This window comes from Phoca vitulina, unplaced genomic scaffold, assembly GCF_004348235.1.
Source record: "Phoca vitulina isolate PV1807 unplaced genomic scaffold, GSC_HSeal_1.0 scaffold23, whole genome shotgun sequence".
In the NCBI taxonomy this organism is placed as follows: Eukaryota; Metazoa; Chordata; class Mammalia; order Carnivora; family Phocidae; genus Phoca; species Phoca vitulina.
In genome coordinates this window covers 15,242,762-15,269,538 of record NW_022589726.1, presented here as the reverse complement: position 1 = coordinate 15,269,538, position 26,777 = coordinate 15,242,762, and the positions used below count along the sequence as shown (strand labels likewise).

The window sequence follows — 26,777 nt, the reverse complement described above, 5'->3', positions numbered from 1 at the left end:
ATTTCTGATGACCCCATTTGAAACATACGTGGACTACTTTGTACTATTTCTTATGGCCACTCTAAAATTCAGTATTTGTCATGTTGTCAGGACCAAGAAAAATAGACCAATTCTGAGGGGTGTACATTTTATTGGAAACCTTAAATACTCTTCAGACAGACAACGTCTTCAAACAAGGCTCTCATATTGCCTACAGAGCAAACCGAGATTTTTGGATTAGGGGCAACAAGAAGCACAGCACGCAAGACAACCAGTGCTTAGTTTGCCAAAAGGACCTCCTCATGAATGCTCTTCAGCCAGCTTATCAGCTTTTGCCACAGCTTCTTCAATGGGTCCCACCATATAGAAGGCCTGTTCTGGGAGATGGTCATATTCACCTGTATGGAAAAAAAAAATCCACTGGTAAGAAGTGGAAAGATACATTTTTTGCAGTATATACATACTTCACCACTTGGGGCCACCAGTCAGAATGTGATGAATTTGTCATCCAAGAAATCTTTTCTTAACAAACTTCCGTCACAAATCTAATTTTCAAGACATCATACAGTATGGATTAAGAACAAATGGTCCCGGCCATATAACCTGGATTCAAATTCTTGCTCTCTACTTTGGCCGGAGATCAGAACCAGTTATTTTAAACTTTTCCCTAATTTGTAAAAACAAAATAATGCCTTCCTTACAAGGACCTGTAATTCACTAGAAGAGCAGGTAAGACTGAAAACACTCAGTAAATGCTGAATGATGTTTCACTCTCAGAAGTAAATAGAGTATTTCCAAAGAATCCTGATGAAAAATAGCTCATTTTAAAAACTATGTATCTAGGCACAATATACTTATATATTGCTTGACGGTTGCTGGAATGGGAATATAGAACAATGGGCATTCAAGAGATTTCAGCTTCTCTGCCATTTTACATTCAGCTTTATACTCAAAATCTCACCTGCCAAAATCTGCTGGAATCCTTTGATGGTCTCCTTCAGAGGTACCAGCTTCCCCATATGACCTGTGAAAACCTCAGCTACCTGGAATGGCTGAGACAAGAAACGCTGTATTTTCCGTGCACGGGACACAGTCAACTTGTCTTCCTCAGAAAGCTCATCCATACCCAGGATGGCAATGATGTCCTGGAGAGATTTGTAGTCCTATGAGAAGACAAGAGAAGTCTGAGTATTTATATTACTTTTCTTCTTTTTTATTTAAGTAGGCTCCACGCCTAATGTGGGGCTTGAACTCACAACCCTGGTATCAAGAGTTGGATGCTCTACTGAGTTAGCCAGGCACCCCAAAATTCACATTTCTTTTAAATTTGGACAAAAACCTAAGGGTTACTACCACCTTGTATTCACACCGAGCTTTGTACAAAGCATTTTAGCACCTTACCTCACTCTGTAACCGAAACAAGTTAGTGGTAAAGTTACATAGTCAGGATCATGAGGGCCCTCAGCTAAGATCAGGGTCTTATCCTCCCTACTTCTTGTATGGTGCCATTAGAAAAAATTACATTCCAAATCTAAGTACCTGGAAACCCAAGAGACCTCATTCACACTCTCTAATAGAAACTGCTGGTCGGGGCGCCTGGGTGGCTCAGTGGGTTAAGCGTCTGCTTTCGGCTCAGGTCATGATCCTGGGGTCCTGGGATTGGGCCCCTCATTGGGCTCCCTGCTCGGCGGGGAGCCTGCTTCTCCCTCTCCCTCTGCTGCTCCCCCTGCTTGTGCTCTAATAAATAAATAAAATCTTAAAAAAAAAAAAAAGAAACTGTTGGTCTTGGGGCGCCTGGGTGCCTCAGTCGGTTGGGTATCTATCTGCCTTCGGCTTGGGTCATGATCCCAGGGTCCTGGAATCGAGCCAGGCGCCAGGCTCCCTGCTCAGTGGAGAGTCTGCTTCTCCCTCTCCCCCTTGTGCGCACTCTCAAATAAATAAATAAAATCTTAAGGAAAAAAAAAAACCCGCTATCTCATCTTTCCTTACTCCAAAGCAAATTACACAGGTCACCGGGAAAGATCTGGTATTAAATTAGTCCCCAAAACTCCACTGTATGACTTTATGGCCACCGATCTCACCTACAACACTCACCTGTAGGATCTTTTGCACCCCACGAGCAACATCATAATGCTCATTTCCGACAATGTTGGGATCCATGATTCGAGAGGTGGAATCCAGAGGATCCACAGCTGGATAGATGCCCAACTCAGCAATAGCGCGGGACAGCACAGTGGTAGCATCCAAATGGGCAAAGGTAGTGGCAGGGGCAGGGTCAGTCAAGTCATCAGCAGGCACATAGATAGCCTAAAGTGAGTCAAGAACCCATGAGAAGCAACAGGAAGCCAAGTAATTTGATTTAAGCCACACACCCCCCTTTTCTGACCTCTCCTCATCATCTCATTCCATCTTAGCATTTAAGAGTCCACCTCAAAAAAGCCTTCTTACCATCCTAATACCTGCTGAGTGAGCTTACAGATGATCTGGTCCCTCCAAGCTGTGATAAAAGAATTTTCTTGTCATTCCTTTTGTTATTCATCCTACATTTTAACTCTATTGTAGTGATACCCACACTTTCAGTTAAAAACAAAAGACCTTGCATGACTACAATGGTTCACTAGGTTCACTGAAAGTTAAAACAATTTAGACACTCAAGATAATTTTACTGTGTATATATATATACATGTATATGTACATATGTAATATATATATATGTATGTATTTAACATGTTTCCAGGCAGCTCCAGACTCCGCAGGCTTGAAACGACTACTTTTGTGATCTACATTCACATGTATGCCTTCAACTACTTTGAGCATTTCTTAATGTTTTAGGGTCTCTAACATGCACACATAGAATTTTACACATTATTTCAGGGAGCTCATTAACCTGGTCAAAAACATTGAGACATAAGTAACTTCTCTGTATATACCTTTATACAAATTAGAACTTAATCCACTTAATGGTTCTTACCTGTACAGAGGTAATAGATCCCTTCTTGGTGGTGGTGATTCTTTCCTGCATGGTACCCATATCAGTGGCCAGGGTAGGCTGATAGCCCACAGCAGAAGGGATTCTGCCCAATAAAGCAGACACCTTAAAAAAGAGAGAAAGACAGTAAGAACAAAGGTATTAGGGGTCTACAACTTTAGCCTCACCTGCACCATGCCATAGAAAGGTCAAATGAAAACAGGTTCTCTCAAGCCTTCTCTCTTACCTCAGAGCCAGCCTGGGTGAAGCGGAAGATGTTATCGATAAAGAGCAATACATCTTGACCCTCTTGGTCTCTGAAGTATTCAGCAACAGTCAGTCCAGTCAGAGCCACCCGGGCGCGAGCACCAGGTGGTTCATTCATTTGACCGTACACTAGCGCTACCTGAAATAATCATACACAATCAGAAAACGTGGCAGAAGAATATGGAAGCAATATACCCAAGGTCCCCAAATCAGAGAAAACTACCAAAAAACCCTCCTTCTCAGAAAGCGTCAAGATTTTGGTTTCCAAATTTCTTTTCCCTTTTAGAAATGTGGTTCAAAATAACACAATTTCTTATAATTTTAAGGCAAGATTCCTGAAATAGGAAGGAAATAAAACTAAGTGAGAGGCACAAAATAGGGTTGAGACATATGAATTACCTCCAAGTCCCAAAATTAACTTTCAAAGATGGGACTATCTACTGAAAACAAAGTCTGGAAACGTAATGTAATGTCAAAGAAGAAAGAAAATATGCGTTACTGGTATTATAAGTTGCAGGGAAAACCCTGACGGGAATTTCCTTCGTAGGCCCACATGAAATGAAAATATAACACATGGCTTCAGCTAGTAATGCAGTCAACTAAAATGGTTTCCTGGCACTACTACCATGTGGACATAAATCAGCTCATTACTTACCTTGGAGGTAGCATCTTTCAAGTTGATAACACCAGACTCAATCATTTCATGGTATAAGTCATTGCCTTCACGGGTCCTCTCACCAACACCAGCAAACACAGAGTAACCACCATGGGCTTTGGCAACATTGTTGATCAACTCCATGATCAGTACCGTCTTGCCAACTCCAGCACCACCAAAGAGCCCTGGAAGAGGTTGAAAAGAAGCAGTATTTAAGAGTTCTGTGTTCCCAAATAAGCAAACTTAAAGAAAAAAAAAAAAATTACCCCGGTTTTCTATCTTTTTCCTTCTCAGGAATGGCATCTGGCTTCAGCAAACTCAGAAGAACGAAAGTCAGAAGCTACTCATCAGCGAAGGATAGATCTCAGTACCCACTCACTACACGGTAGGATTCTTGTTCCCACATTAGGTTTGGAAAATATGTACCAGCAGTAACCTACCAATTTTGCCACCCTTGGCATAGGGAGCCAGCAGATCCACGACCTTGATACCAGTAACCAGAATTTCCTGCTCAACACTCATCTCTACGAACTCAGGGGCCTCAGCATGAATAGGTGCAAATCTGTAAAGGTAGGAAAAAAGGATCAGTGTCATCTTGTTGAAAGATTCCTCTCAATTTTCAAGTCTAACCCTTTACTCATAATCTTATACAACACTCCACACAAACTGGCATCTGGCACCTCACCTAATGTTCTACAATAAAGGGGATTCCACTTCTATTATCTCAGGAAACAATAATCCCAACCCCTAACAATTTACACTGTCACAAAGATTTTCCTTTTACTAAGTCCTAACCTAACAGCACTTCTTCATGTATCAATAGGTAATACAAAGACCTGCCAGTTTTGGAAACCCTACAACCTAAATCATTGGTATGAAAACTCAAATAATCAACTTGAATCTTAAGTTTTTTCTTTTTACAATCAGAACTTCCGCATCCTTAATTTTCTTCAGAAAGATTGTGGTTCTGATAACAATATATCAGCATTTTAAGCATTCTCTGCAGGAAAATTTTGCTACACTAGAAGGTGTTGCCTTAAAAGTACAGAACCGGAAGAGGGGCCCCTGGCTGGCTCAGTCGGTAGAGCACGTGACCTTTGAGTTCAAGCGCCAGGTCTGGCGTAGAGCTTACTTAAAAAAAGAAAAGAAGGGGTGCCTGGGTGGCTCAGTTGGTTAAGCAACTGCCTTCGGCTCAGGTCATGATCCTGGAGTCCCGGGATCGAGTCCCACATCAGGCTCCCTGCTCAGCGGGGAGTCTGCTTCTCCCTCTGATCCTCCCCCTCTCATGCTCTCTGTTTCCCATTCTCTCTCTCAGATAAATAAATAAAATCTTAAAAAAAAAGAAAAGAAAAGAAACCTGCAGAAAAAGCAGTTCCTTTGCATGTAGATGCAGCAAAAGGGATACTTACTGTTTGGTTTTGATGGGACCTCTCTCATCAATAGGTTCTCCAATGACGTTCATGATTCTGCCCAACGTCTCAGGACCAACAGGAATTTTGATTGGTGCACCAGAATCCAGGACTCTCTGGCCTCTAACCAAGCCTTCTGTACCATCCATGGCAATAGTCCTTACTGTGCTCTCACCTGTTAAAGGCATTGCAGGGTTATACAGAAGGACAAAGTAGGCTTCATGTTTAATGTTCAGCTAGCACGAAAGACGTTAAGTCAACCAAGACTCCTTCTCAGTACCTAAAACGTGGCTTCAGCACACTCAGAAGAACGAAAGTCATTTTGATAAAATCATCATAGAAGGAAGACTGATTTGGGGGATATTTGGACTAAACAAGCTCTTTACTATTCTTAACAGACTCTACTTACCCAAATGCTGGGCCACCTCCAAAACCAGCCTGGTCTCCCTGCCTTGCACTTCCAGGGCATTTAGGATGGGTGGTAGTCCCTCATCAAACTGGACATCCACCACTGCACCGATGACCGCCACGATGCGCCCGGTGGCAGTGCCCGCTTTCGGCGAAGGAGAGGTTTGGGCGGCATAGTCTCTGGCTAACAGACAAGAAAGATATTGGAAGATGGGGTCAGGGCAATTAATTGTCATCGGAAGCCCCGCCTTAACCCACAAGAACTGGTAAATTCGGCCCACAACCGACCTCCTCACGCTTTCAAGTAAGACGAGTCCGGAGGGAGCGCCGCGCAGGCACCGAGAAAGCGCCTGCACTATCTTCCCCTGCACAAAACCCCATTATTCGAGAGCTCCGTGACCCATTCAAGGGAAGGTCAATGCACCTGCCCGAACTTTTCCGTCACAGAGAACCTCTTTTCCAAAATAAGATCAATTAGATCGAAGAAAGCTCCCACAGGCGACCTATTCTTGTTCTCCCGCCGTTAGAAGTCAGGGCGCTGGCCCTGACGTCCTTATAACACCAAAAATACCTTAGGCCCGAGTGACAATCGGCCTCCGGCTCAAGGTCATGGGGAGGCAGAAACGAACCCAGCTCCCAGAGAAAGGCACTTACCAAGCTGGAGCGCTGCCGGAGTGGCCCGCAGTAAGACCTGGGCTTGGGGTAGCGGCGCTGAAGGGCCGAGTCCCCTCAAGGCCCCGGAGGCCGAAGTAGCGGCCACACGACCCACAAGACCCAACATGGCGGAGCCCGGGTGGAGACTAAGCGCTGCAGCGGTCCGGGTCGCCAGCTCCCCCGCCGTTGGGGCGAGGCCTACTCTGCAGTAAGCAAGTCCATTGGATGAATTTGCTGAATATCACTCTCAGTGCTGCTCCTATAGGTTAATAATCTCTGATCTTCTCAACCATTGGTCGAAACTGGTGCCAATCTGAATTCCTTATTTTTATTGGACATTGTCAGGTTAGGTGCAACCCTCAGAGCCTCGGAAACATAATTGGAGAACAAGGATGTCAGTTGGAGAGAGTCCGTGGCGGAATTACGTTTCGGAAAGGGGCGGAGTTCCTGTTGTGAAGCGTGCGGGCTGAGTTTAGCCGTCCTTGGGCTCTCACCTTAGATAGGACCCTGAGCTAGGTGACCGTCTCAGGGGCGGGGGTTAGGGAAGTAGTGGAGTCGGGAAGCACCACTGACGGTGACCTTGGGAAAGTCAGGAGCCTTCTCTAGACTCAAAACACGGTTTTTCTTTCGCAGTAGTGTAATTGGAAGCTTACAGGCAGTTCCTGATGTCAGGAATCCGGACAATCTATATCACTTAAAACCGTACAATGTAAGAAACTAATGTAACCCAGTCATTTAACAGATGTGTGCCAGGCATTGAGGAAACAAAACATAATTAAGACTTAGGACCTCCCTTTATTTTATTATTTTTTCTAAAGTAGTCCCTGCGCCCAGTGTGGGGCTTGAACTCACGACCCTGAGATCAGGAGTCGGATGGTCTACGGACTGAGCCACGCAGGTGCCTCAGGACCTCCCTTTTATTTTATTTTTTATTTTTATTTTATTTTTAAGATTTTTTTTATTTATTTGACAGAGAGAGACACAGCGAGAGAGGGAACACAGGCAGGGAGAGTGGGAGCGGGAGAAGCAGGCTTCCCGCAGAGCAGGGAGCCCGATGCGGGGCTCGATCCCAGGACCCTGGGATCATGACCTGAGCTGAAGGCAGACGCTTAACGACTGAGCCACCCAGGCGCCCCAGGACCTCCCTTTTAAAGACAGAAAACAATGCAGTAAAGTGTGATGGATCCTGATTAGTACAGGGTAAAGTGGGTGCAGAAAGGAGGAGGGGATAAATTTGAATCACCTAGAGATGTAGGGGAATTGTCTCAAAGTGGAGGACATGGATATACCTGTTGTGAAACCGAGTAGAAATTCCTAGGGTAAAGTAGGAAGACTATTCCAAGCGCACGTTGGCGTGACCGTATGTTCCTTTTGTTTAACTGTAGGTGAGGAAGGTTGGAGGTGAAGGAAAAAAAGAGAAGGGGTAAAGAGATTAGCAGGAGCCAGATCTCAGGGCTTTGGATGAAGTGGAGAGTGGGCTGAGGTAGGTGTGTGGAAATGTTCCTTGAGTATGGAAATCAGAAAAACCAGGGCATCCTTTTCTGTAGTATTGATTTTATTCAAAGCTATTTGGGGGTGGGTTGGAGAGACCCTTAATCTATTAGAACAAACATGGCTATATAGAGTTCATCATGGCCCTACCTCCCCAGACTTTCTCTCACCAGCTCCCATAGGTTCTCATCTTTCTACATGATTGTGAAAAAGTTTCATTTGGCATGTTAGAGCTATCAAAGAATTAAAGGAGAAAACAGGAAGAGAAGGTTAAGTTTGGGGTGCCTATGGTAATCTTGCCGAATAATTAGAGGGAAAGAACCTGAGAAAACAGCAATATGTATGGAGCAGATAGAGAAAAATGAAAGAGCAAAGGAGGGCGCCTGGGTGGCTCAGTCGTTAAGCGTCTGCCTTCGGCTCAGGTCATGATCCCAGGGTCCTGGGATCGAGCCCCACATCGGGCTCTCTGCTCAGCGGGAAGCCTGCCTCTCCCTCTCTCCCCCTGCTTGTGTTCCCTCTCGCTGTCTCTCTCTCTGTCAAATAAATAAATAAAATATTAAAAAAAAAAAAAAAAAAAGAAACAGCAAAGGAAGCAGCAGAGGAATAAGGCCAAAGACCATGATGTGAAGAATCAGGAAAGAGAGGGGCACCTGGGTGGTTGAGTTAAGCAGCCGACTCTTGATTTCAGCTCAGGGCATGATATCAGGGTCCTGGGATCAAGCCCCACATCGGATCGGTGCTCAGCCAGGGAGTCTGCTTGTGGATTCTCTCTCCTCCCTCTGCCCCTCCCTCCTCTGCTCAAGCTCGCTCTATCTCTAAAATGAAACAAATCTTTTTTTTTTTTTTAAAGATTTTATTTATTTATTCATGAGAGAGCGAGAGAGAAAGGCAGAGGGAGAAGCAGGCTCCCAAGGAGCAGGGAGCCCGATGTGGGACTCGATCCCAGGACCCCGAGATCATGACCTGAGCCGAAGGCAGACGCCCAACCATCTGAGCCACCCAGGCGCCCTAAAATGAAACAAATCTTAAAAAAAAAAAAAAGAGGGGCACCTGGGTGGCACAGTTGGTTGGGCATCCAACTCTTGATTTCAGCTCAGGTCCTGGTGTCAGTCTTGAGACCAAGCCCCGTGTCAGGCTCCGCACTCAGCGGGGAGTCTGCTGGAGATTCTTTCTCTCCCTCTCCCCCTTCCCCCGGCTCTCTTTCTAATAAATCTTAAAAAAACAAAACAAAACAAAACAAAAAACAGGAAAGAGAATGTTAAGGAGAAAGTGGTCAACAGCATCAATCACATAAATATCCTATAAAATAAGGGCTGGGGGTACCTGGGTGGCTCAGTCGTTAAGCATCTGCCTTTGGCTCAGGTCATGATCCCAGGGTCGTGGGATGGAGCCCCACATCAGGCTCTCTGCTGGCGGGAAGCCTGCTTCTCCCTCTCCCACTCCCCCTGCTTGTGTTCCCTCTCTCGCTGTGTCTCTGTCAAATAACTAAAAATCTTAAAAAAAAATAATAAGGGCTGAAAAGTTTGGCAACTAGGAATTCATTCCATGGCAAAGGTGGGTCAAAGATAATTTCAATGGGCTGCATCGTAAGACACGATACACATTTTTGATTTATGATCCATGTACTTTCCATTACGCTGGGCAGCATCCCAGTTATTAGGGTCCTATATATTTTACTAGCCTCCCTCAATTATTAGAGTTGAAGTTTCTGTAGATAGGCCAAGACGCCCCTCAGAGTATTTATTGTCACTGGAGCCAGAGTGTCTAGGTTAAAATCGGTTTTGCTACTTACTAGATATCATTGGGAAGTTAAATTGTTACTTTCCTCATCTATAAAAGAGATAATAAAATGGGAATAATCTCATAGGGTTGTTTTGAGACTTAAGATTAATAATAATGAAAGAAGTATTTAGAACAATCCCTGGCACATAATTAGTATTTTTGCTTACTGTTGACTTAGTGTTAAGATCCTTCGGTTTTGTATCACCAACTTTGGTCTTGGCAAAATTTTATTAACCATCAAACATTTATTGGTACACTAACTAAACCCAGGTGTCAAAGATTTTCATAAATTCCAGGCTCATTACCTCTTGAAATGTATCACACATTTCTTTGTCCTCTTAGCAGATTATCAAGTAATTTAACTTTTTCTTGGACATTTGGGTTATCATTAAACATCTTTGAATCACATTCCAATTCTAAATACTTTGTGTTATTAAGGTAGATGAGCTGTTTCTCCATTATGCTCAATTCTGTGAACTTATTTTTGCTGTCAATGATTGCCCTCAGCAACTTTATGTCCTATTCTGAAATTAGAGAATCTGCTAAATTTGTAAATACTACTAAAATAAAAGTAAACAAACTTGATTAGCTTGGAATGAGGTAGGCCTTTCTGAACAAACAGTGTCATCTATTTTAGAGTTCTGATATGTTTTGGTCCTATTTCATGTTTCTTGATTCCCAGATAGCCCAAGGTAAATATTTTATGTGAAATACAAGCTACTTTTCATGGGACAGTAGTAACCACAAAGACCAAATCTGGCTTCTTACCTGAAATTAATTCCAAATGACTGCATAAGTTATGACTGAAAACCTTACTCATTGTAAGGTCAAAATTGGATTTTCTAACTCCTTATTTTACTGCTTTCCACAGTGGCCATGCCCCACATTCTTCCAGTACTTTGGTATTGACTATAATGTCTTTGTCTCTACATTTCTTACTATCATTTTGGGTGATTTCAAATTCATGAAAATAACCCATTCAATACTATAGTTTCAGAGTTCTTTAACTTCTTTTTTTTTTTTTTAAAGATTTTATTTATTTATTTGACAGAGAGAGAGACAGCGAGAGAGAGAGTAGGGGGAGTGGGAGAGGGAGAAGCAGGCTTCCTGCCAAGCATGGAGCCCGATGCGGGGCTCGATCCCAGGACCCTGGGATCATGACCTGAGCCGAAGGCAGCCGCTTAACCGACTGAGCCACCCAGGCGCCCCAGAGTTCTTTAACTTCTTAATTCCAATTAGTTTTACATTCACATTTCACTTAAGCATGTTAACTCCTCAGTCATTTCCAAATTTTATCCTTAAAAGTTCTATCTCAGAAATCCAATATTCTCTTGTAAGACAATTTTGGTTTTTGTTTCTTTACACAATACATGAATATATTCTAGATACACAGGATAAGAATAAATCCTTTCACCAGTACCACTACCCCAAAGTCTCACTCCTTCTCAGAAATAACCACTAAAAGTTTTATTTATACCCCATTCACTTTTTTTTTAAGATTTTATTTGACAGAGAGAGAGACAGTGAGAGAGGGAACACAAGCAGGGGGAGTGGGAGAGGGAGAAGGAGGCTTCCCGCAGAGCAGGGAGCCCGATGTGGGGCTCGATCCCAGGACCCTGGGATTATGACCTGAGCCGAAGGCAGACGCCAATGACTGAACCACCCAGGCGCCCCCGCCCGATTCACTTTCTATCCATTCCATATACAGAGACCATATATATGCCCCTGCACCTTTTTTAAACCTCAGTGGAAGCATACTACAGAAAACTTAAGTTTTCTTTTTTCCAAATTTATTTTTTTTTAGTAATCACAACATCCAACATGGGGCTCGAACTTACAACCCCAAGACTGAGTCACATGCTCTCCCGACTCAAGCCAGCCAGGCGCCCTAGTACATTTATTTTATTGATGATGACTGTACCTTATGCCCTAAGAGCATGTAATTTATTTTTTTTAAAGACTTTGACAGAGAGAGCACAAGCAGAGGGAATGAGAGAGGGAGAAGCAGTCTCCCCGCTGAGTAGAGAGCCCAATGCGGGGCTCGATCCCAGGACCCTGGGTTAATGACCCGAGCCAAAGGCAGATGGTCAACCAACTGAGCCACCCAGGCACCCCAAGAATGTGTAATTTATTTGACCCCATTAAAGGTCCAATTGGATTGTTTCAAATGGCTGTTACATGCAATAATGAATAAAAAAAATCTTGTACACATATTTGTGTACACTAATACTTCTTTCATAGATTCCAAGAAATGTTGGCTTAAATTATGTTCATTTAAACGAGACTCTGAATGGTCTAAAACCATCTTGCTAATTTACCAGGTTCCCAGAATCCTTACCAAAATTTTTAAAAATGTGGCTAATATTACACGAATGAAATTACTTCACTGATTGAATTTGCATTTCCCTGATTTCTACTAAGCTGGAACTTTCATGTTTATTGGCCAGTTATATTTCTTTAGATTACCTGTTCCTATCTTTTGCCCATTATTCCTCTTGGCTTGTCATGATTAAGTGCTCTTCAAATACTTTTTAATGTTGTTATATATTTTTTAGTACATTACTTATCCTTTAACCTAATAGCATTTTTTTTTTTTTTACTCCACGCCCTGCATGGACCCCAGCCCAGGGCTTGAACTTGTGACCCTGAGATCAAGACCTGAGCTGAGATCAAGAATTGGATGCTCAGGGCGCCTGGGTGGCTCAGTCAGTTAAGCGTCTGCCTTCAGCTCAGGTCATGATCCCCAGGTCCTGGGATCAAGCCCTGCATTGGGCCCCCTGCTCAGTGGGGAGTCTCCTTCTCCCTCTCCCTCTGCCCCTCCCGCCCCGCTCGTGCTCACTCTCTCTCAAATACGTTATATATATAAAAAAAAAGTTGGATGCTCAACCGATTGAGCCGCCCAAGTGCCCCCTAATAGCATTTTTTGACCTATGTTATTTTTTTAAGACTTTATTACTACACCCAATGTGAGGCTCAAACTTACAACTCCGAGATCAAGAGTCACATGCTCTACCAACTGAGCCAGCCAGGTGCCCTGACCTGTTAATGTTTGTCAGATTCATTAACTTTTCCTTTGTAGCTTCTAGATTTTATGACAGGAAGGAATTCCCCATAGCATTAGGTAGGAATTTGATTAATAAATTGTTTCAATGAATGGGCCAGGAACAATCTGCATCAGAATCACCTAAATCTACTCTAGCCATTATGATAACCACTAGCCACATGGGGTTAAATTTAGAAAAATTAAGGGCGCCTGGGTGGCTCAGTCATTAAGCGTCTGCCTTCGGCTCAGGTCATGATCCTGGGGTCCTGGGATCGAGCCCCACATCGGGCTCCCTGCTCCGTAGGAAGCCTGCTTCTCCCTCTCCCACTCCCCCTGCTTGTGTTCCCTCTCTCGCTGTGTCTCTGTCAAATAAATAAAAAATCTTTAAAAAATAAAAAAAATAAATTTAGAAAAATTAAGTAAAAATTCAGTATGCCAGTCACATTAGCCACATGTCAGATTCTCAGTAACTATGTGGCTAGTGGCTACTCAGACAATAAAGATGTAGAACATTTCCTTCGTCAAGAAGTCACACTGGACTGAGCTGATCTGCAGCACGGATTCAGAATCTGCATTTTAGATCTAAAACAGTCATTCTCAAGCTTAAGAGGTCTTAAAACAGATCACTGGCCTCTACCCTCCCATTTCTGACCCAGTAGGCCCATTTGGGGGCCTTGAATTTGTATTTTTTTTTTTTTTTAAGATTTTATTTGAGGGGCACCTGGGTGGCTCAGACGGTTAAGCATGTGCCTTCGGCTCAGGTCATGATCCCAGGGTCCTGGGATTGAGTCCCGCATCGGGCTTCCTGCTAGGCGGGGAGCCTGCTTCTCCCTCTGCCTCTCTCTCTCTCTGACTCTCATGAATAAATATATAAAATATTAAAAAAAAAAAAAAAAGATTTTATTTGAGAGAGAGAATACAAGTGGCAGGGGGGCAGAGGGAGAGGGACAAGCAGACACCCCACTGAGCAGGGAACCTGATGCAGGGCTTGATCCCATGACCCCGAGATCATGGCCTGAGGCGCTTAACCGACTGAGTCACCCCGACACCGCCAGAATTTGTATTTGTAACAAGTTCCTAAGGGAGATGGATGCTAAGTCCAAGGACTACACTTCAGAAATCACTGATCTCAAGTATCAGTTAAGTGAAAATTCCTGGTCCCTGCATAGACCTACTAAAGCCTATCTAGCATTGGGACCTAGGAATCCACATTATCACAAAGCCCCATGATTTTGATATGTCAAGAACCACTGGGTTCAAGATGAACCACAGGGATACAGAAAGAAGGATCAAACTAGAGCTGTGGGGCTTAACTAGTTTTGAGAAGAAAGAAGGAACAATGGTTGGGGTGCCTGGCTGGCTCAGTCAGTTGGGTGTGCAACTCTTGATCTCAGGGTTGTGAGTTCGAGTTCCAGGTTGGGTGCAGAGATTACTTAAAAATAAAATCTTGGGGGCGCCTGTGTGGCTCAGTTGTTAAGCGTCTGCCTTCGGCTCAGGTCATGATCCCAGGGTCCTGGGATCAAGCCCCGCGTCGGGCTCCCTGCTCAGCGGGAAGCCGGCTTCTCCCTCTCCCACCCCCCTGCTTGTGTTCCCTCTCCCGCTGTGTCTCTGTCAAATAAAAAATCTTAAGAAAAAATAAAATAAAATAAAAAAATCTTGGGGCGCCCAAGTAACACAGTTGGTTGAACGTCCAACTTTTGGTTTTGGCTCGGGTCATGATCTCGGGTTCGTGAGTTCAAGCCCTGTGTCTGGCTTCGCAGCTGAGCTCAGAGTCTGCTTTAGATTCTCTCTCCCTCTCTCTTTGCCCCTCCCACTCGTTCTCTCTCAAATAAATCTTTAATATTTTTAAAAAGAACAATGGTTGAGGGACAAATATACTCAACAAGGCTGTTACCGTTGTAGTGGAAGAAGCTTTAGTTCTCTCACTTCTGAACTTGTGATAATTTCAACACATAGCCATGGAAATGGGATGCTAAATGGAGTATGGAAATGAAAATCACTGGATTTGAGGCTAAAAAAATTTAGGTTAAAGTTCTGGATAGGTTCTTCACATAAACAATGAAATTATCCAGACTGAAAACAGAACTTGTAAACAAGTGACATGATTTGGTTTTCACTTTAGAAAACACTGCTAAGAGCAAAGAAGACTGGCAGTATCTTAAATGAATTGTCATCATACCCTATTTGACCAGCTATGTATCTCTGGAAATCTTTCTCCAGGTCCCACTGCCAGTGCGTTAAGTTTACTTTTATTTATTTAAGATTTTATTTGACAGAGAGAGAGACAGCGAGAGAGGGAACACAAGTAGGGGGAGTGGGAAAGGGAGAAGCAGGCTTCCGGCCAAGCAGGGAGACCGATGCGGGGCTTGATCCCAGGACCCTGAGATCATGACCAGAGCTGAAGGCAGTCGCTTAACCAACAGGTGCCCCAGTTTACCTTTATTTTTAACATTTGAATTACCGCATTAACTTGTTTCCTTATCTCTAGACCCACTCACAAAACATTACCCATGCTATTTCTGAAATATATTCATTCAACAATTATTTACTGAGCTTCTACCACATGTCAGGTGCTGTCCTAACAAGTGGAGATTCAGTGGTGATATACAATGTCCCTCACTCTTCTGGGAGAAACAGACCTCCAACAATAATCAAGTGTGGTTAATGTCTAAATTTCAAATCTACAGGCCTGAAAAGCATAAAGTAGGATAAAATAACTTAGGGAGATAGAGCAGGCCTCAGACAAGGTGTCTACCTCCCCCTTTTTTTTACTGGCCTTTATGTTCTCATGCTTATTAGTATAATGCTTGGTGAGCCATCGGTAACAGCAGCATTATGAGATTAGCATACAGATTAAGTTCATTATCACTTGTTTCTTATCAAAAGAATTCCCACCAAACAGAAGAAATTAAAACCAGCTCAAACTAAATTGGTAGATAAAACCTTCATGCAATTACAGCAACTAACTGCCTTCCTTCCCTTCCTTGGAGGTGACTTTACAGTTTAGGAAGTTGCATATAAGCACCTTTATCACCACGTATCAAATGGACAAACTATGAGAACAGATGCTATTCAAACTTAAAATTTACTCAAGTGATCCTCTCCCCAGTAATTCTCTTTATTTATTTATTTTAAAGATTTTATTTATTTATTTGACAGAGAGATAGAAGAGCACAAGCAGAGGGAGTGGCAGAGGGAGAGGGAGAAGCAGGCTCTGCACTGAGCAGGGAACCCGATGCGGGACTCGATCCCAGGACCCTGAGATCATGACCTGAGCCGAAGGCAGATGCTTAACCATCTGAGCCACCCAGGCGCCCCCCAGTAATTCTCTTTAAAGCAATAATTACAATTCAGATTTGAGATAACAAGGACAAATATTTCTCAAGTTTTGGGCTACTGATGCCGTACACAAGGCTTGGTACCTGACTCAGCAATAAGGGTTAACGAAATCCTATTCAAGTGTTTGAACACAAAATAAATTTAAATTTAGAAAATCTTAGGAGACACAGGATGCAATCAGAAATCCATCAAGCTATACTTTATTGCTATAGCTTAATGGCTGGCGATAAAACCAATGAACCCTTAATGAATCTTTAACTTCTAGAACTGATTGACAAAAATAGCTTTGCAAGAGAACTACACTAAAAATGTAGTTGAACTTTTAAAAACTTTACCCTTAAGCTAAGTACTACACTTATCAATCACACTAATGCCTTTGGTATGCTCCAAAGGAGACCAAGTTTTGTTTTGTTTTTGTTTTTGGTGCAAAAACGTGGTTTTATTAAAGCACGGGGACGGGACCTGTGGGCAGAAAGAACTGCTGCCCAAAGGAGACCAAGTTTAAAACAATAATTAAAAAAAAACTACAGAAGTTCAAACATACCTTTCAATGTGAAAAAATCTAGGACTTTGAAGAAACTGCATTCCTTAACAGAACCAGAGCCCATGTTATACTTCTATAACATAATAAAACAGAGTTGAATGCCAAGTGTTATGCTCTGGCCTCCTGGACAGATTTTCTAGTTGTAGCATTTCAAGAAAATGCTTTTGAGTATCACTCTGAACAGTCATGTACTTAACAGGGGAAGGGAAAAAGGTTGTGTTTTCCTTAGAAATCACCATAATGCCCTATGCAAACCTATTATAGCACACTTCCCATCTCTCAAGTTTTTGTCCAATGTTCGTCCCCCGTGCCTAACCTATGACTCCCTGTGCACAGCAAGTACCTGAAGGATTGTCTTTATATCCCCAGCACTTAATACTGCCTGTAACACAGGTCCTTAATGTCGGACATAAAGAAATACTGAAATAGGAAGCATTTCTATGCTATGACAAATACACAGAAGTTAGAGGGAATAAAAACTGCCAAAATGCAGAAGCTCAAAGATTTACAGGAGGACAACACATTTAGTTTTATTTCAATCAAATCACAACACTTTCTTTTCCAACTGCTGCAAAGTGCATCTACAATTTGCTGTTACAGATCCACTTTTAAAAGGTTTCCTGACATTACAGCAAGCCTTTTTTTCCCAAAGGAATATTCCCAAATTCTTCCTCAAGTAAAATAAAAACTCCATTCCAGTAAATGGTAATACATGAAATTACAGTAAACCAGACACTTAAAAGGACAGCCAAAAAAGTCTTCCAACAGTTTATTAGAAAGAATGTAGACATTAAAAAAAAAAAATCCCACTGTCATGAACATAAATTGAGGTTTTCAGCCTGGGACAAGCTGAATCAAAAAAAGAAATAAAAAATCCAATAGTGTATTAACATTTTTTTTTCACTCATTTGCCATACTGACAGTGCAAATACAATTTGGTCTAAATGTACAGACTCTCAAGCAACAATGTACAGCCTTTCTTCGTCCTCCATGCTAAGAGATGTAAAAGTTTAAGGGTCAAACAATACCAAATGTACAGGCTTCAAAAACCACCTAAGTTAGGGCATTCACTAGTTTTAGCTAAGATACATCTGGAACACTGACAAGTGATCACTTACAATAATGTGAAGTAAATTTTTCGAAAAATAAGAACTTTAGTGGAATAATCCTGGAGGATATACCAGAGGAACAACAAGTTACCAAGTTTAAGGTATCAACCAATTTGTTTCATAAGCCACTTTGAGTCCATTTTCTAAAATCTAAAATTTAGTTATCTTTCTTCTAAGCCAAGAGCTTCCTATCATGTCAGTATCTATGTTATGAAGTAAAGGAGACTGAGGTGAAATGTTTTTATTTATCACAACTGCTGTATCAATTGCCTAGGACCTCAACAGCATCATGGAAGTCTGGGAAAAGTTCATGCATAAGGTTATTGCCTTAGCTGACTTAAAATTGCCCCATACAATGGTACATATCAACCCTTAGTGAAGCCTTTAAAAAAACAAACAGGTTGAAAAATGGGTTAAAGGAGGCAAATACAGCATCTGCCTTTAGAGCTATCAACTCAGGAATTCTCTCAATTATGAAATCTTGCAGAGAAGTTACTTTTCTTTCTCAAAATCCGGTGGACAACATTCTTTACTCCAGATCTGGCATTTCTGAAAGATTTAAAGAAGATTAGTATGAAGTACAAGGGAACAATCTATCAACTTCCAAGTTTTATTTAAAGAAAAAAAAAGTCAACAGTAGTTAAATAGTTTCATAGGGAACTGTCTGTCTTGTTTAATGTAAATTTTGAATCATTTAAATTTCTGCTTTGGCTATCTTATTAGAGGCCGTGAAGAAATAATTTTTCTTCCAAGAATCGTAAAGAAGTTAACATCTCTATTTTGAGAGTTTGTGGTCTTTGATGTGAAATATCACTGTGTAAACATCCTTTTTACAAATATACTTACTTTCATCATCACTGTCTTGTGAATCCTGCAGAAGGAAGAATTTTAAAGTTACCAAGCTGATCAAACATTACTCTGCTAACTGAACAGTTTGCCTTAAAAACCTGAAGCACTGTACTTTTATTAAAGTAGCAAAGATATGTGGTTATATCAAGCTTATGAATTTCATCACTGGACTTAAGAACAAGTTTACTTAAGATGAACAGACATACAGCTGAGGATCTACCTCCCTGTAAGGTGTGTGCCTTTTGATTGGTGCTCATCCTTTAAATCCCTTCCTATCAACCTGATTGAAACTTGGTATAAATGGTTTCTCTTGGCATTCAATGGAAGAGGAAAATGGCTCACTGTGAAAACCACTGGACTGACAGAAGACAATGAATTCCAATCCTAGCTGTTGAATTAAGTATTTTTCAAACTGTACTGAACAACTTTCTTGAAGATGTTAGCAGGATGCCAGCGGGTGGAATGCTGAGAAAGTTATCCAGTTTACCCTTCTTACAGATTCATAACGTCCATCTATTCACTCTATGGTTTCTGACCAATCCTGCTGCAAAACCCGTTTAACTTAGTCAAAATAATCCCTAAACTAACTCTTAATTGAATAAGGCATATGATGTCTCTATGCAGTGACTCTCTTGAGATCTGGTCCCTTTAAGAATGGTCCATGGGACACCTGTCCCTAGTAGATACCTATCCTTCAAAAATGAGCACATTTCAAAAATTGCTTTTCCCTGTATTTCTTAGAGAAAAAAAAAACCAACAAGAAGTGGCAAAAAAAGCAATCCTGAATCTATATAAAACAACCTATAAATACATTGTTTCTTACTATTTAAGTAAACAGAGAAAAGAATTTAGAGACTTACATCATCTGCTCCATCTACTTCTGGTAAATCTACATCCTCATCACCACCCATGTTGTTCATCATCTATTTGAAGTGTAAAAATTAGTTTTAAAAATGATGTTAAATTAAGCCCTAGTTATTAGGTTGCAAGCTCCAGAATAAACCTTAAGTCCACAGATTTCCACCAATAAAAAAAGCAAAACAAATGTTAAGTACCTTCCTTTCTGGAAAAGGTAGATTATATAGGTAATTACATAAAATCCTGACAACTTGTAGGAAGACTATGTTCTCACTGAAGAAAAGTGAAGTTATTAAAACTTATCCAGCAAGATATTTATGTAGGATGTAGAAATTAAACACCGAAATCCTGAATAGTGCTTACCTCTGGTGCCTAAAGAAAAGAATGGGATTCATTTGTAGTTGTAAAGCTTTGTATCTTAAGCTAAGTGGCATGTGTATTATAGTATTCTCATTATAGTTTTAAATATTGTGAAGAACCAATAAATGATTTAAAGACCTTCAGAATGATTAGGTTGTATAAAAGGCCTGAATGCTAAATCAAAGACTAAAGAGCAATAACATGTTAAAAACAGAAAATACACATAATTCTTGAAATAAAAGGTACATACTATAGAGAATAATACCTTTGTATTATATTATTATAATACCTTTGTATATGTAAATACTCTTGTATACTCACAATACATTGGGACTAACAACAGAATATACTTACATGAAATACTAATTTCCTATCTTTAGTTTCTGATCATAAAGCAAGCAGTTAATTACTTAAAAAGGTACAAATAACCAAACTAATTTATTAATAGACTGGGAGGGACTTATGTCCCCAAGCTACAACTTTTCTGTAAATTTTTTAAAATTTAAAATATTCACATATATGGTTACATATATAACTTTATAAACAAAAATTTAAAATGTCCAAAATCTATGCTTACCTGCACTTTAGAGTTAGAAGAGGCCTTTAAAAGATACCTAACTATAAAATTGCTTAGTATAAAAGTTCTAGGCAACCTAGTGTTGAATAATATGAGTAACTAGTAAAGAGATTCCCTACAGCACTGTTGAACACTTTGGTTAAGTTTCTTTGAGCAGGAAAAATGCTCAAAATGTGCTAAGCATAATGCTAACTGTTGAGGATAACAATGGCAAAAGAGAACGAACTGAATACATTCAAGAACTATTAAGGAAGTAAAACAAAAAAAACAGAACAAAAGATAGCTGTTAATGCTATACTGGATACGGACAGTAAAAGAGAACAGTGTTAAGCTGTGTCATGCACAGCTAGGTAAAATGGTGGCACCAATTACTACAGGTAAGGAATAGGAACAGCATAGTTGAAGAGAATCTTCATATCGTCCCTTTCCCTCTAATTTGAAATCAAGGTGCCGGAACCATGTGAGGAGATGTTGACGAAGCAGTTGCATACATAACTATTTACTACTTTTTAGCTCTTAGTTTTCAAAGAAGAAATATAAACAAAATGTAGTCAATTAAAACTTCAAATTGCCATGAAATGGATTTCATCTTCAAACTTAGAACCTAATATTCTTTTTCTAACCAGCTTTACTGCTGTACATTTATTTCATAAGGTTTATTCTACCTCAAGGGAGATCAATGATTTTTCCCTTTGGCCATGGCAATGTGAATTTGGATTAACATCTTGGAAAAATAGGCTTACTTAAATCCTTTCCTTGATTTTGCAAACTAAAACATCCTTACACACCACTCATTATGCACATCTCACTACCATTTTTGTGTTTAAAGGTTTATATTCATATTACATGGCTCTAAAATGCAAACTTATCCATGCTCCTAAAAAAAAAAACAGTTTCAATGTAAGAATAAGAACTAGCTATAAAACCAACCAACCAACACCCCCCCAAGCTATATTGCATTGATAATACGTTTTGTCTGTATGCATCAACTTTAGAACTTACCACTAATTTTTTTTTTAATTATAAAAGAATGTTAAACTTCAGGATTTAATGACCACTGTTAAGATCTTACTTTGTTTTGCTGCAGAATGACCTTTAAAGTAAAGTAATTCAGGTCTTAAATACCACTAGGTGCTTTAAAACCAAATTAAATTCACATAGAAATGTACTGAGAGGTGGCAAAATGCATTTAACAAGAACTTACCTCAGAGAAACGATCAAAATTAGACATGTCTTCATCTGAATCATCTTCCCAGTCTTTCCAATTATTGAAGTCCACACTAAGCCAATTAAGCTATAGATAATACAAACATCACCCCATGATTAGGTTAACTTAAACTTACAGGTATGTACCTTAAAACTATCTTTTTGGAACTGTGGGTTCATACTAGTACGGCATGGAATTAACATACAAAAAAAGAATAGACTAGAAAAATCAGAATGAAGTCAAATGCAGTAGTAATAGTCAAGACAGTCTCACAAAGCTTCTTTCACAGTTGTTAAACAATCCTAGTTTAAAGAAAAAAAACAAAACAAAAACCCACAAACACAAAAACAGGGGCACCTGAGTGGCTCAGTCAGTTAAGCCTCTGACTCTTGATTTTGGCTCAGGTCTTGACCTCACAGTTGTGAGATCAAGCCCCTCCCTGGACTCCACACTAGACCCACGTGGAGCCTACCTAAAAAATAATAAATGATGATGATGACGATGATAATGAAACAAAATTCATTTATTGGTAGGAACTATTCTCAGATGCAACTGATTTTTGTAGCACTAAAATATGCTCCCATATGATACATAAGAAACTTATAAAGCCTTCTAAGAAAAATCTGCCTCTTGAATTCAGCAAAAGATTCTGCATCAACTAGTGACTGACTTGTTCTGACCACCTTTGGTTTTAAGTTAAAACTAATAAAACCCAAAGAAGGAAAAAACATAGAACAGAAGACTTTAATAACACGTAACTATGAAACAGAAACACTATATTCCTCATGCCAAACAAATGTGTCTTTTATTATTTAAAATAAAAATGTTAAACTTTCCCTCCCAAAAACAGAAAGAAACATACCTTTGCCCTTTCTTTTGTTAACCTTGGCCATGACTGGCCAGATTCGCCTTTTCGTAAACAACATAAAATTGATCTGTCCGTTCTTTTATGCTTGGAATCCTAAAAACAAAAACAAAAGCACTATCACACCATTTATCTCTCCAATATCACTATAGAATAGAAAGTAGCTTGTCATTCTTCAACTCTAATTTCTTTTCGCTACATTTTCTCTAAACTCAAAGAAACATCCCCTAAAGTACTAAAAATTTCATTAGCTATAAAAATTGCAAAAAACTTTTCCCTCCCTGCACAAGGTGAATAAAATAAAACCTTAAAAAAATTAACTAAATATGATACAATCATAGAATAAAGATTCTATAAAGTTAGATTAAGACAAGCCTCAAGAATACTGCCCTAAGTCCAAACAGTGATAGCAAGAACAAAGAGTATACAGAGAAGTAGTTCTAAGAGGGAAATATCACAAAAATATAAATATGCCCAGTTAGCCTCTGAACTGTTAAGAAAAACAATTACTTCTTACTGCTAAAAAGAGTACTTTATGTATGTCCATTTCCTCAGATTTAAATTGGAATTAAAGCATCAAGACTACTTACATTTGGATCAATACAGTGAAAAAGATCAATTTCATTTAAATGTTTAAAATTATCACTTCCTCCAAGACAACTGTGTAAAAAAATAAATAAATAAAAATATGAGCCTCTTCAGAGAGATAAATATTAGTAATAACTTCAGTGAAAACACAAAACAAGCAAGCCAAAGTTAGTCAGTTGTCTAATACAAGCTTTTTACCCAACGATGTAAAATGGTAATTTACCTGAACGTAAGTTTGGATTTTTCAAAATTTACATTAACATCTTTACTGTCTTCGACACAAAATTCAATGAAGACATAGTCCCTTCGATCGTACCACTTTGCAGAAGCAGGCTGCCTACAAAGAGATAAAATTAGACAAAATTAAGCTGGAATTCATTAACTGAGTATTTACATAACCTCCAAAGTATGGCATATAAGTACACCTCCACTCAAACAGTGATCATTTTGAGGCAGTTTATTATTATTATTATTTAAACGGGCTCCATGCGCATGGAGCCCAACGCAGAGCTTGAACTCACAACCCTTAAGATCAAGACCTGAGCTGAGATTAAGAGTCAGACACTTGACCAACTGAGCCACCCAGGCGCCCCTTGAGGCAGTTTATTATAATTTCAAATACATCTTTACTCTTAACAGCTGCATTCCAAGTTAACATGGTGATACTGATTTCACAACAGGAAAGAATTCAAAAATGAAACAATGCTCAATAGGGTTAACCATTAGGAAGCCCTGTCAAAATTTATGTGCCACTCCCTTAGAGCCTGGCTCCTAAATGTCAACTTCACAGAATTAAGAAATCATACAGAACTAATCCACTGTCAACTGAAATGCAGTATTAGGGATGCCTGGGTGGCTCAGTTGGTTAAGCGTCTGCCTTTGCCTCAGGTCATGGTCCCAGGGTCCTGGGATCGAGTCCCGCACTGGGCTCCTTGCTCAGTGGGGAGCCTGCTTCTCCCTCTGCCTGCCGCTGCCCCCAGCTTGTGATCGCTCTCTCTGACAAATAAATAAATAAGAATAAAAATAAAATCTTAAAAAAAAAAAAAGAAATGCAGTATTAAACATTTCTACTTACAATGCTAGGAACTAGGGGGAGGGTAAGGGAGATGATGGTAGAACTGATAGTGTTTTTTTAAGAAGTTCTCGTCTGTAGCTTATTTCTGACTATTATCAAGAAACCATTTTTTTGAACAATTTTCCTAACAAACTTTTATGATTCTAAATAATGACATTAAAGAATTAAGTTTTACAGTCTTATCTTCTACTCTATCTACACATGTATCTGACAGACACTATACTAGAATGAGCCTGGACTATTTGCTTTTTCCTTATTATTCTTCTGCTCCTGTCTCCTGCAATATACCTGTCTTCTTCATGGTGTCAGCCACCTAGAGCTCTACCCATCCATTAAAATTATGTTTTAGAATATGGTTAAAAACTACTAAAAGCAAATGCAGTCAAATATAGCTGATAAAGATTATTTTCTCTCTCTCTTTTTTTTTTTTTGAGATCAAGACCTGAGTTGAGATCAAGAGTTGGACGCTTAACCAACTGAACCACCCAGGTGCCCTGTTTCTTTATAACTGTTCTTTATGGGGTGCCTGGCTGGCTCAGTCGGTAGAGCACGCACCTCTTGATCTTGGGAGTTGTAGGTTTGAGTCCCACGCTGGGTGTAGAGATTACTTAAAAATATAATCTTTAAGAAAATTCTTAAATATCCTCATATGCATAAAAATTCCTAGAATTCACACACATATACACCCCAACAGGATTTGCCTCTACAGAATGAACCAGAAAGACGATGAGGGAAAGGAAGGAGAACCACATTATTCTCAATGGGTTCACTTATTTTCTAAAAATAAGCACGTTCTGCACTGATAATGTAAAAATTAAAATTACTGGCTATACAGGAATTTTTGTATTCTTTGAACTGTTCTGTAAACCTAAAAATTAAAAAGTTAATTATCGTTATGTTCCGGCACTACTCATAAACTCAAATGAAAGGAATTTTGTTTCCAAGCTCTGCAATTCCCAACCCTAAAAACAAAAAGTTGCAGCCAAGTGCTCATCAGCATTTTTATACAACTGTTAAACTTGACTAGTTATATTCCACTCTGGGATATTGATATCAGATCTAAAGTAGGTAAACAATTATGGATGGCAGTTTTCAAATACCAGCAAATCAGCAAGGGTAAAAGCTATTTCTTTAGGCATCTATCAATAGATTAAAAAAAAAAAAAAAAAAAGATTTTTACATGCCTCTGAAGAAAAGTCTAACCAAACTTCTGCTGTTAATATGGCTAACAAACAAGTTAGGAGTTTTATGAATAGGTCACAATAGGTCATACATTATTTTTAGCTCATTTTCTTACCAAAATGGTGTTTTCAATGTGGTAAAACATGTTGGTCTGTAACTGAAAATATTTGGTAACTTAATAGATAATTAAAACTTTAAATAGTTTTAGGTTTATAGATTTTCAAATTGAAATGACCATATAGTCCTATGTTTAAAAAGTGCTCATAATAACTATCTGAACAAAGAATTCCACAGTGCCAAAATACTATTTCCAACTAAAGGAACCGGGTTTCCTACAAAGAAATGGCTGACCTCAGTCCTGAGGTGGGAAATACAGATGAGGTTGGGACATCTTGTGCAAATGAAGCTATTAAAAACCATGAGGTCAGTCAAAACCAGAGGCAACAATAAGGGTCTCCCCACGTTGGCCAATGACAATTCTAGACCACCAAAAGATGCTACAACAGCTCCAATTCTCTACAAATTAGCAGTTAAAGATAAAGAAGTAGGCATTTTTTCCTTCTTTCCTTTTATTCATGGTAACTGAATAGGACCAGTTCATGAAGGAAACTTCTTTGCAGAATTTCAGCTTTGGAGTGGAATAAAATGGGGAAAGAGGGGGAATGTGTCACCATTTTGCAACCCTTAAACTGATTTGGCAGTGATCAACAATGGATGAAACCATTAAAAATTATTAGATGACCAACTGATAAAGAACTTATGATCCATCTTAGAAAAGTAGGACAACCAAACATAAACCTCCCAATTTCACGCAACATGATATACTCCGGAGTAAACTTAATGCCAGTCTACAAAAAATATGAGAAAAAGAAACCACTCAAATGATACCACGAGGAAGTGAGAAATCCAGAATACTGTTAAATCAAGGCTATAAAGAAGAGGAGGGACTGCCTCTTAAAAGAAACCTTAAGAGACGTGCCTGGGTGGCACAGTCAGTTAGGCATCCAACTCTTGGCTTCAGCTCAGGTGGTGATCTCAGAGTCATGAGATCCAGCCACGAGCGGGGCTCTGCACTCAATGAGGAGCCCAAGACTCTCTGTCTCCAACCCCCACCCCCGCCCACTCTCTCTCTCAAATAAATAAAAAAGAAAAAAAAAATCTAAGAGTTATCAAACATGTACAATTGGTGACCCTAGGCTGTATCTCCATCCCAACCTAAACATAAAAAAGAGATTACTGAAACTGTGAAGATGTGAATATGGACAGGGTATTAGATAATATGAAAATCATTGTTAATTTTGTTAGGCATGAAAAGAATTGTTTTTATGAAAAAAAAATGTCCATTCAAGATGAAAACTTAAGTATATGGGGTTTGCTTTAAAAGACTTCAGTGGGGGCACCTGGGTGGCTCAGTTGTTAAGAGTCTGCCTTCGGCTCAGGTCATGATCCCAGGGTCCTGGGATCGAGTCCCACATCGGGCTCCCTGCTCGGCAGGAAGCCTGCTTCTCGCTCTCCCACTCTCCCTGCTTGTGTTCCTGCTCTCGCTCTCTCTCTGTCAAATAAATAAA

At 40.0% G+C, this 26,777-nt stretch overlaps 2 protein-coding genes and 2 non-coding genes across 5 annotated transcripts in view; all 4 read right to left on the bottom strand.

Moving 5' to 3' along the window:
• Positions 1–110: 110 nt before the first annotated feature.
• ATP5F1B (ATP synthase F1 subunit beta) lies at positions 111–6,564 on the bottom strand. The gene is made up of 10 exons (XM_032420857.1): positions 6,341–6,564; positions 5,688–5,870; positions 5,279–5,453; positions 4,310–4,431; positions 3,870–4,054; positions 3,195–3,353; positions 2,951–3,073; positions 2,074–2,286; positions 941–1,142; positions 111–377 (listed from the first exon to the last, which is right to left on the bottom strand). The coding sequence occupies exons 1-10, from the start codon at positions 6,465–6,467 to the stop codon at positions 280–282; spliced, it is 1,587 nt and encodes a 528-aa protein (XP_032276748.1). The 5' UTR covers positions 6,468–6,564; the 3' UTR covers positions 111–279.
• LOC116642686 lies at positions 4,155–4,226 on the bottom strand. The gene has a single exon (XR_004301372.1). It is a non-coding gene; the product is annotated as a small nucleolar RNA SNORD59 (small nucleolar RNA).
• On the bottom strand, positions 5,547–5,622 carry LOC116642687. The gene has a single exon (XR_004301373.1). It is a non-coding gene; the product is annotated as a small nucleolar RNA SNORD59 (small nucleolar RNA).
• A 10,479-nt stretch (positions 6,565–17,043) lies between the features above and the next one.
• PTGES3 (prostaglandin E synthase 3) overlaps positions 17,044–26,777 on the bottom strand; it is a 25,069-nt gene continuing 15,335 nt past the window's right edge. The window contains exons 2-8 of one of the 2 annotated variants that reach the window (XM_032420616.1): positions 23,176–23,289; positions 22,955–23,024; positions 22,362–22,460; positions 21,497–21,586; positions 19,358–19,420; positions 18,495–18,519; positions 17,044–18,197 (exon numbers count right to left, since the gene is read on the bottom strand). In XM_032420616.1, coding sequence (XP_032276507.1) covers positions 18,178–18,197; positions 18,495–18,519; positions 19,358–19,420; positions 21,497–21,586; positions 22,362–22,460; positions 22,955–23,024; positions 23,176–23,289 — 481 coding nt within the window. In that variant the 3' untranslated portion in view covers positions 17,044–18,177. The remainder of the gene's footprint in view (positions 18,198–18,494; positions 18,520–19,357; positions 19,421–21,496; positions 21,587–22,361; positions 22,461–22,954; positions 23,025–23,175; positions 23,290–26,777) is intronic. The other variant, XM_032420617.1, reaches the window with a different exon arrangement.